General features: G+C 31.0%; 1 protein-coding gene across 1 annotated transcript; it reads right to left on the reverse strand.

Annotated features, from left to right (window-relative positions):
• Positions 1 to 1,088: 1,088 nt before the first annotated feature.
• Positions 1,089 to 6,094, reverse strand: LOC124365577 (trypsin-1-like). The gene is made up of 4 exons (XM_046821570.1): positions 5,898 to 6,094; positions 4,452 to 4,741; positions 2,208 to 2,359; positions 1,089 to 1,314 (listed from the first exon to the last, which is right to left on the reverse strand). Exons 1-4 carry the CDS (start codon positions 6,092 to 6,094, stop codon positions 1,153 to 1,155), a joined length of 801 nt encoding a protein of 266 aa, XP_046677526.1. The 3' UTR covers positions 1,089 to 1,152.
• Between the last annotated feature and the right edge of the window lie 5,578 nt (positions 6,095 to 11,672).

Genomic DNA, 11,672 nt, shown 5'->3' on the forward strand with positions numbered 1-11,672 from the left:
ATAACAGCTGAGCATTTACATAATGTTCATCACCGACATGAATATCTGTGGTGAATTCTGAAATTTCCTCAAGTTGATTTACATTAGATTCATTGCAATTTGCATTAAATTTCAATAACGCAAATTTGAACAGATTCCTGTTTACTCGGTCGGCTCCTCAATTGTGTTTTTGTGAGATTTTAATGTGCTATCATCACGAATTTATTTTTAATAAAAATTTTGGTAAAATCTGTTTAAAAATTCGACATAAATAGTAATAACAATAATCACATTTATTTTGAATTATGAAGCATATGGAAGTAGCGTAATCCATTTTCTTATTCTATTCGATCTTATTTTTTTGACAAATTTATTTTTTATCGATTTCTTTTACGGTGTATAAAAGTTTCCTTAGCAAATATCGTTATATCTAGGGCATCTTGATAGTATATGCAATAATGTTTATCTTGTGGTTCCGGTCAATAAAATAACTATCGTATGCCTAACTATCAGCACCGTCAGTAACTGCAGTTGCCAGATCAGACTGGTCACGTGACTCATGAATGCCTCTGTCAACAATGGCTAGCGTACGTTCTGTGTCGATAGACAAGTCAGTGTGTCAGTGGGTCTCGGTCACCGCGTCGCGCTGATCTGCATACAATCGCCTAGCCTTGTCTCTAGCCGCTAAACAGTGAGCTGATCGCTTGACCTTCAATCATCACCTCAGCCAGGATAACTAGAACTGTGCTTCATGGATCTACTGATTGAGTGCCTTTTATCTATTTCATTAATTGCAATCAGTTGTTCCTTTCTTTTTCCATTTGTTATGAAATCTGCGTATTAGAACCACATCATGACAGGATGAAAGGCAGTATTTTGTGTTATCTCCCTCCTTTGACATTCTTTGGAAAACACCGATAAAAACTAGATTTAAAAATATTATTAAATTTTTATGTACAGCATCCATACATAAAAGTTTTAATAGAGAATAATTAGTTTTCCATTGTTCTAAAAATAAAAGTCATAGCTTAAAAAGTAACATTTTATTTTATTGTATTTTAGATTATTTACACGTTTATGTACATTAATTGACTAGAACAACATGGTTTTATATACATTCAGGTAATTCAGTTTAAAAATTAACATAGGTAATGTATTACATCTTCGTTATCCTTATGAAGACTTAATGGTCTCGGTAATCCAGTCCAAGAAGTGCGATATGCGGGTGTATAGTCCGGGGAGACGTGGTCTGGCACAGCCGATACCTGCTGAGACCACCCCCACCACCTGCACGTCCTTCCCCTCCCCCACCATCAGCGGACCACCACTGTCAGCCTACAAGAATAACGAGCTTGCAACATATTCTTTCCATGTTTAACATTTGTTTTTGAGTAAAACTATATTTTTAGAGTGCAACAAAATCTAATTTTGTGGCAGTGAATATGAGTTTTGTGGGAGTGAAATATATATATATATATATATATATATATATATATATATATATATATATATATATATATATCTAAACTCACTTATTTATTTATTTATCTAATACATGGGCTCTGTGGTTTAACGGTAGCACATTCATCCGACAAGTGAGAGATCCGGGTTCGAGTCCCGGCGGAGCAAGTACTTTTTGTGATTCAATGTTTATTGAAATTGTATATATAATGTAAAATTATAAATAAATATATATATATATATGTCTTGGAGAATATAGAGACTATAAACGGAACTAAAGTAGAACATTTGAGGCCCACATTAAAATTATTACTTCTACTTTTTATATCGTAATTTATTATTGGTTTGCGTCCTGTATTTGATATATTTGTCATTTTTATATAACCAATTATTTAAACTTTCTCTTTATAAGGTTGTATCTGGATTGCAATATTAATTCAATAACAATTTTTAACTCAACTGGAACAGACGTAGAATTACATTATAAACACATCGTGCATTATTTATTGTGTAGCCCGCTAATGTGTAACAAGAGTAAGGATGTAAGAAAAAAGCATATGAAACAAAATTTTTAAATAATATACTAAGATATATGGAAGTTTTAAAACATTTTTAAGGCTTTGGAGACTGGTACATATAGTTTTCGTAAAAAGTGCCTGATCATAATCATAATGATTTGAACACCTGTTAAAAATTATGTAAACATAGGTAATTGAATCGAAAGAGAAAAAAAATGCTTAGACGTCTAATGGAACCAAATGACTTACTTGACAAGCGTCTTTGCCTCCAGTCTCCACCCCAGCGCACATCTGGGTGTCCAGAATCTTCAGCTTCTTCCCCTGGGAACGATACCAATCTCGGCACTTCTGGTTGTCCACCACTGACAGTTTCACTTTGCGCAGCACATCTGATCTGAACCCTGCGTCATCAAGATATAATATAATGATTTAAGGATATATTTCCGACATTAAACATGCTTTGAATTTATAATATAAGACAATTTGAGAAAGATTTCTAACCACATAGTCAATCGTACTGAGGTATAAATATACAATATAGTAGATTATATTACAATTATAAACAGTTAATTGTTCTACTTAAACAGTGTAGTAAAGCGGTACTGCCACTTCCTGAGTCTTGCTAACTAAAACGAAATCAAACGAGGACGCATTCTTTACAACTTACTGCTGTAGCTTATTACAACAAGGAAGGAGTAGGGCAAACTGCGCATAACAGGTTTCGCTGAGGTCTAATGCAATATTTCTATACCTCATTTCATTATTTACAGATAGAATGACTAACACACGGCAAACAAATTTTTACGTCCCTCCGTAAACAACAACAGAGTGTACCAAATTATATTGTTGGACATGCAACACTATAGAACTCTTTTATGTGAATAAATGAAGCTTCATACAACATTTCTATTCTACAGATGAACTCTATCTCGAGATATCTTTCCAAAGCTTTCACATTTTTATTCATTAAATTGTGTTCCATATCAGAGTTTAAATAATAAAAGTTCACACACCGCGTCACCTTAAACTGATGGTGGATGTGTTGGTTTGAATAAGCTACATGTGTTCGTACGCCACATGATAAAAAATTTATAAGTATACTAGCTGTTTCCCGCGGCTTCGCACGCTTTTCGTAAGTTTTGCCCGCGTATGAGCATTTCTGGTTGAAGTAAATTATATTTCCAACCCCGATGTAGATTTTACCTTGATGTCACGATCAAGAAAATATGTCAAAAATGTATTGTACATGCATAATGTATTTTATTACAAAGTGGTCTACCACTCAACCTTTAAGTTCAACCAAAAATTTAGTTTAGACAATTATACATCATAACTTAGCGCCTTCAAATAGTGTTTCACTGTTTAATATACGTATCTATCTCGTAATTGCAGGTTATAATGTGCAGGCGCTTTGAAAACTTTTCTTCATTTTATTCGTTTATATTCACGACATAAGCGAATAATTCAGATAATAACTATCCTATCTTCTAAGTTAGACTAAATTACGGATACATGTGAAATTTGATTGAAATTGGTTCAGTCGTTTTGGAGTTTATTGGCAACATACATCGTGACTCAATATTTTTATATATATAAGATTAAGCTTGTTTACAAATTTATTTATTCTACTATTCTCGCATTGCCGTCACGTCACTCATAATATAAATATAAAAATATTCTCTAACGCTCGGCCAAATCCCATTGAGTGACATGTACAATAATGGAACTCATTGTTCCTCATTTGGAAAACATGATAACAACATTATGATTCTCCGTTGTATCAAGTGTACAGACAGACAGGCGAACGGAAATTAAATATTTTCGGACCCACGAGTTAACGCTCAGACAGTAAACAATAAATAAACAATGTTCAGTGAATTCAGCGATCTGGTGAGCCTGCCACACAACCGCACTTGTTGCTCTATGTTGCTTATGAAATTACAGAACTAATCCAGCGCAACTCCTCTTACACCGAAAGCTTTTAACTATCTAATTAATTTAAAACCAATAAATATATTTTTTATTATTTATTGGTATTATGGGTCTTCTAGGCTTTCTTTTAGCCGTTGTACCATACCTATGGAAAACATAATAAAGCATTTTCCGTACATTAAAACAATACTGCTCATTAATTAAAAGTTTTGTCATTTATATATACTTAATTAATATTATTCTCATAACTTTCTCAACAATTTTATAAATAAACTGATAACAGATCAATTGGTATTATATTATAGATTTTTGAAGAACTGCTCTCCATATACATTGGCACAACAATACTCTTGTTAGTTTCTTTGTAAATCCTCCGTGGACGAAACTTAAATGAACTGCTTATGGTAATAGGGGTGATATTTGATCAAAATATGGTTAATATGGGATACCGTAAATTTATCAAAACTAGTAGATTATAATTTCACAGAAACTTAATGATTATTATAAAAATAATATATTAGAACTAACTGAAATATCATCAGTCTTTGTCAACCTTTGTACCTTTGGAGTAGTTCTCATCCGTCCACCCCCAGCCGGCCACGACAGCCTCCAGATCCGAGAAGGAGGGCGGGGGAGTGGTGCCCTTAGGGAAACAGGCAGGCATGACTCCAGGGGACCAATCCAAGGGTGACTCCAACTGCAGCAGGGCGATATCATCGTGATAGCGATCACAGCTGTAGCGAGGATGTAACGTCATCTGGGAGACAGTCAGGTCCAAGTCCTGTCCGCGTCTCAGATCATGGGCTCCCACTGCCACCCGGAGACTGTTGGCCTTCATCACCTCAGACCCACTGGAAGAAGTGGCATGATTAAACGATAAATCCTTAGTATAATTATTTACAAACTACGAAAAGTAAAATATCTAATACTAGTAAACTAATGTTTTTATGGTTTCACACATTGATTGATAAAATATGTTGTGGTTTAAACATACTACAACTTCTTAACACACGATTTCAAAATTTACCAGAAACTAATGTACTCGTATTAAGTTATATTTTTATATACAAAGCAATGGGCGCACATGCAAAAAAAAGTTTTAATTTCCACATCATTCAAAATTCTATTGAAAACCGCAGAGTTTACTTTACAAAATTATACAAATTATGACATTTACTTTTCAAATCAATGGTTTTTCAACAAAAAATAAAACCAAGAGAAGTAACGTTAGCCAATAGAGTTATCTTATATTCACTAGAATCGTTAAATTATCTTGTAACCCTCAGCCACAAATTTATGAATATTTTAACGAACATAATATATTGTGTATTCTGTTGAAATTGAAATATTCCAACTACCGTTTATATATACTAAAAAACTGATTTAATTCCTAATTTGAATTTCATGCCACATTTACCACATTAAAAATGTGTCAGATGCGTTGTTAATTTCTAATTGGTTTAATAAAGACATTAAAACCATATTCAATTAAAACGTAAATATATTTATGATAAAAGCCATATATAAACTAACTGCGAAAGTTTTGCAAATAAGTTTCAAAGTTACAAATAAGACATCTAAAGTACAATTTTAAACTGTGACGATACTTTTTAAACCTGTAAAGGTTCTTAAAAATCATTGTTAAACGTTATTAATGTAATTATCAGTTTTATAAATAAAATTTTATCACGCTCTTAAAACTGTGCCACACTTGCAATTTATTAGCATACAAAAGTTATTAATTTAACTAATAAATAGATTTGTATTTTTATAGCCATTAACCACTGTACCTTAAAATAGGTGGATACAGATCTTTTTTTGTACAAATCAATGTAAAGTTAAAAATATTTAAAATTATTTCTTCATTTCAATACATTTTCGGTGTCGATAGGTTTCATTGTAGTTTGTAATTAGTTTAAATATAAACAGGTACTTGCGATTGATATTTTTTTGGTAGGCAGTAACAAAACTGGGGATATGCTCCAAGAATAGTGAGTGGAATGTTACCTGCAGAGACAATGCGCTGCTGTGAGGACCCAGCGACTGTTGACGATGGTTCCCCCACAGAGGTGTCCTCTACCCCGCTTGACAGATACTAGCCAAGGGAATTCCCCCTGGAACGCGTTTTCTCCCCCAACAATTCGGGCGTTGCGCCTTTCCAAACCCTTCTTGCCGCAATCCACATCTGCAACTGGAAATTCCATACATTTAGTCTTCGAAAAATAATTCTTTAAATAGTCACGAACTTTTTCAAACTGTTTATTACAATATCGACCAATATTATAACCTGCGTTACCGTTTTAGCTGCACCTTCTAAACACGTTTACTTGTTCGAAAGACTGATCTATAATGCTAATGGTATTCTTTAAAAAATAATCTAATTTGAATAAAGAGGTGAAAATTGTAAATATTATGTAGATAACTTATATTTTTAAACCACATTTTGAAATATAAATTACTTATTCTCCACAACATGTATAGTAAAACAAAGCTAAAAAACCAGCCCATAACTTTCAATAACAATTCCCTCTCAGTTCACTGGAATTCTTGCTTTCGTCATTACTTAATTTGCGAAGTCTTCAGGGAAAAACATAATCAGAGACTAATGTAAAATTGTCAAATAGTTCAAGTTTTACAAAATATATATACTGGCATACTGATAAATCTTTCTGTTAATTTAATAGTAACATTGTACATTATTAACAATGTACTACTAATTACTACAGAATAGTAAAATATTACAATATCGAGTCCTAGTTCAATATAAAAAATTAGTATAGTATCATAGTAATATTTGTATGATAATAATGACGAAATTCATAAAAATATTAAATTTCTTGCTGTTTACCATTTATATCTTTCAATTTCAAACCATTTAATGATCAATGGGAAACGACGTCAAAATGCGCTCGATTTAATGATTAGCTTATACCCAAAGATGTATGCAAACTGAATAAATAATTTTTTTTTTTTTTATCATTATTGTTTTAGAAGCATTTGTTTACACATGATAGTACTTATAAAATAAAGTGTAGATCTCATTCAACTGTTCTACATCTCCTACATATTATTTAAAGGATTACTTGGTGTCACCTATTCAACGACGGTAACTCTATATTAACAGTAAGGAGAAGGTATGTACACACCTGTACGCCATTGGTTACCTTTGAATGTAAAGTCTAGAAGGTTAATGAGTTTCAATACCTTGAACTAACCTCTAAATTAGAAACGCTAAAGGACTGTAGTACTGGATACTGTATTATTGTATATCCATTCACTATCCCTATTCAAGAAGTTTATTGCTCAAATCAATTAAAATAAATATTTGACTTTAACTTTGTTATGTATAACTTAGTTTCTTTATTTTTGTTATTTTTGCATTTTAACCATGTAAGGAATTAATTCATAATAGGTTAAGTTACACAATATATGGTATTGGTACAAAATTATGATAGCAATATACAATAGAACTACTAAAAACCCATTAGTATTTACGATCTACCGACACAGAGAAGCCGGTGATTCTGTATCATATCGTTATACCAATCAGCTGATATTAAGTTGGTTAGTCGATTAATAATGACTTATTAAATAAATCATGTATGCTTTACTAATCGTCAGTTTAAACCAAACAACAATATTTTCATTTTCTGCTTTGAATTCTTGATGGAAGAGAGTAGGTTTTAATTCAAAAGACATTTTTCATTCTTCCACATTAAATTTATTTTAAAAACGCTTTCGCCGGTTAAGGCATCATCAGTTAGATATTGTTTAGAGAAAGAACTGTTAGATATTTTTCTTTCTGTAAACAATATCTAACTGATGATGCCTTAACCGGCGAAAGCGCTTTTAAAATAAATTTAATGTGGAAGAATGAAAAATGTCTTTTGAATTAAAACAATATTTTCATAAAATTGGATCTTTGGAAACCCGTGAACAAAGTCTGATATATTTCAAAGCAGAATTATAGTTTACGATGTTACGATTGGTGTCAAATATTTACATAGAAATAGTATTAAATGCCTAAAATTGACGTACAAAACTCAAGAAATGATTTTAATAATGTAGATTGATACAAAGTTGGTCATTCAAATTCATTCATTTTACTACGGTAATATTTTTTTATTTAAGAGTAAGAATTTTTATTGGCTTGTCTCTTGTACATTGCACGAGTTGAGGTTACTCTTATCAATTGGGTGAGCCAGGCGTCCCTCAGTCTGGGGCATAAGTTGACGGGCAGATCAAGTTATCTCAGACACAAGGTCAAATCCCAGCTGTAACTAGAGCAGTGTTACTATGACTGTATTCCATGTAATACCGACCCCCCCCCACCCCACTCCTATCACGATTGGTAAGATCCTCGCACAGGCTAGGGCTTAATTTGAGTGCATGCAATTAGGATAAAAATAAGAATATGATTTACTTTAATAATCATTAAGAATACAAAGTTACAAATAAATTGAACAAGTCAAATTGCATTAACTCATAAGTACTTTGGTGGTAATCTAAATTAATTATCTATCGCTGTTGAAAGGTTAATTAACATTGTAGGCAGTTAGGCACACCAAACTGCTGTCAGAGGAATTAACAAGGGTATGACAAAAGCTCTAAGTTTCTTGGGAGCTTAAGTCAATTAATTTATAAAATACAAATCAAAATGGAGTCTGCGAGTATTATATAATCTATATTATATTCGTCCTTTCAATTCATCTTCTCTAAGATACTCGCTTTAAACTCAGCAAATAAATTTTAATCACATAAACTTTTCTGTTCGTAATTATATACATTGAAAATTAATTTGTGTTTATGGAAGAAACGTAACTGAAAATAAACCACAAAATGAGAAACTATATAACAAACAAAGAATATTTTACAATTAAATTTGGTTTCTCACCGCGTAGAGATATTAATATGTAATTGAATAACTAAAAAATCAACTTCAACCAGCAAATAGTACTATAAATTAATTTTTCTAAAAATCCTCCAAAAATATTTCAAAAATAATAAATCCTAAATTAAAATATAAAGCATTTTCATACAGGTATAAACATTATTTACAATCAATATCGCATTGTATCTTAGTATAAATGCTTAGCGAAAAATAAGCTTTAATCGTAAAATTTATATAATTTGTGAAATTTATAGAATAAAATATTTTAAATAAATTTGAACTATGGTAAAAAGTAATGATAAATTTTTTAATAACTTACAATTGGTAAATGTTGAATAAGTGTGGGAAGAAGTGGTGAGGATAACCAGAGCACACAACCAGTTCATGCTGCAGCTGATACAGTACTGATGCTACTGATAGACTTGTGATAACTGTTGAGTCTACTGATAGTAGCAGGCGGTGTATTTAACCCGCAGCCGACCCGACCTGACATTGACAGACCGGAAGAGGAGTAGCCCCCTCCTCCCTCCTCGTCACCACCAAAGCTTAGACGAGTCGCTGACAACTGACACTTCCTTATACTGAGAAAATAACGTATTCGGTGCATTTATCATTTAAATTTTATACAATGACAACAGTTAGTGATAAAATAGTTGTAAATGTTATTAAAACAATAGTTTTCCAATATAGTTTATTTTGGAAAAACTACACATAAACAGAAATTAATAAACTTTTTTTTCTCAATTTATTCCAAAGTTAAACCGTACTCAAATCTAATGTTTCATACTGGCTGAATTAATTTCAAATTTGTTGTATTTTCATATTTACACCATATGGCATTTTAATATTAGGCTAATTGTAATATAAATAATGTAAATATTTATTTGTGGAGTCGCCCGATGACGAAACCTTTGGTTTCGAAAGGCCTCATCTAAAAAATAAACTACATTGAAAAAGTATTGTTGTAATAACATTTAATACTATTTTAAAATTATTTTTCAATTGCTCCAAAAGTCCTCAACAGTTAATGTTGTTTTAAATAATTTACAGCGAAAACTTACACGGAGATCTGATTAAGAGCCATAAATTGTAAATTTATTAAAATTGTATTGTTTCTGCTTAAAAATCCGTTGTATGACAAATAAATCTCTTTATTGGTTGTATAAGTGTGATTAAATTTCAATATTGCTTAATTCATAATACAAAAAGTAATCGCTTACCCTAGAATCGAACCCGAATTATCAGACTGCATTTAATAACAATAGCTATACCACGGAGGCCCCACTTTTGTGATTCTATCATTTTAGGTTGTATTCTGTAACCATTTTCTTGACACTTATACACAGATGAGCAAAGGTCTTAACATTACTTTAGTACCTTTTTAGGCCCTTATGTCGCCTTGTTTAAACAGACTAAGGGTATGTAATCTGTCTAAAATACTATACTGATTTTTACACGAGTGTGTTTGGATTTTTTTCTCACAATAATATAACAAAATAAACACATTATAATTAATTTTACTTTTATAATTGAAAGAGTTTTATTATTCGGGCGCCGTTCAGAGAGATAACATTTTTGGATTGATGAGCTTAAAAATAAAATGTTGCTCTATATTCCTAACTATGTGTCAAATAAAGAATTTAAGTATATTTCATACAAGTGTTCAAGATGGCGTTGTACTAGTTCAAGAAGTAATAGGAGAGAATATAACAACTTCTGTTGTATTATGAATACAACAACTGTTTTCTGAACCCCAAATCTGGAAGGGAATGTACGATTATTTTTACGAATTTATGCCAGTTTTTTAGTACAAAAATAAACAATTAACACTACATTTATATATCTGTATCCTGATAGTTAACTTGGTGGATAACTATGTTAACATAAAATTACTATCTATTTAAAAAATGAACATTACCAATAGGTCATACCTAAGCGTTATGCTACAATAAACTTATCACTATTTACTGTTAACTGAATTAAAAATATAGATAAAAAAATGTCAGCTTACAATAACACCACTCATCTTTTCTTCGTAAGTCTATTATATTTTATTATTTAAGTTTCCTTTTTAGTTTATTTTTTCAGTATTGACAAACAAAGCGGCCTAATTTAACTGAACGGATTGTCAGATAATTCAATGTATGTAGACTCGATTAGTTTCTTTTACGATAAGATTCCCGATGTAATTATGCTAAATTAGGCTCAATTCCTAATTAGCCTCATTCAGGGTAACATTAAAACAGAGGATACCAGCTGCCTTATTTTACCAATACCTGATGATCAATTATTTGTACTTAACTTCGATCATCAGAATTATATTACAATTTAATTTTTTGGAGTTATAACGTTAGTTGGACAGTTAAACAATTTAATGATTTTGAGATAGATAGTACAAAGTATGTTAAATTTGTTTATTTTATTTTATTTTATTTATTTCCAACGGCAGTAGCCAATTTACAAAGACAAGCATAGATGGTAGAATACAGCGGAAAATAAAATTAATACAATCAGATGAAAAAACCTACATAAGGTAACAAAATAGGTATACAAAAATTTGATAATAAATAATAAGTATCCAAAAATATAACAAGTTATAAATATCCAAAACATAACAAAAAATAAAAATAAATATTAACAAACAACAATAATTACTCAAGTATGGAAACAAGTCAGAAAATTCATTTCAATAAATTGTACTTTACATAAAAAACAATAAAAAAAACAACTAAAGTATAGGTAGATATCAACAAATGTAGAATAATAAATAATTACGTAAAGGAAAAAAATTTATAAAAACTTTTTGTGCAACAGGAACAAGCAATCAACTAGCTAACGAAAGTATAAGATTGATAAGAGCGAACATAAATAAATAGTGCTAATAAATTAAA

This window comes from Homalodisca vitripennis, chromosome 6, assembly GCF_021130785.1.
Source record: "Homalodisca vitripennis isolate AUS2020 chromosome 6, UT_GWSS_2.1, whole genome shotgun sequence".
In the NCBI taxonomy this organism is placed as follows: Eukaryota; Metazoa; Arthropoda; class Insecta; order Hemiptera; family Cicadellidae; genus Homalodisca; species Homalodisca vitripennis.

What these genes read in the sequence shown, in the direction of transcription:
- LOC124365577 (XM_046821570.1), bottom strand. Translation starts at nt 6,094, where the DNA reads ATGGAATTTCCAGTTGCAGATGTGGATTGCGGCAAGAAGGGTTTGGAA. An exon ending in GCAGCGCATTGTCTCTGCAG is followed by an intron (nt 4,742 to 5,897) that starts GTAACATTCCAC and finishes CACTTCTTCCAG; the next exon opens with TGGGTCTGAGGTGATGAAGG. An exon ending in GAGGCAAAGACGCTTGTCAA is followed by an intron (nt 1,315 to 2,207) that starts GTAAGTCATTTG and finishes TTATTCTTGTAG; the next exon opens with GCTGACAGTGGTGGTCCGCT.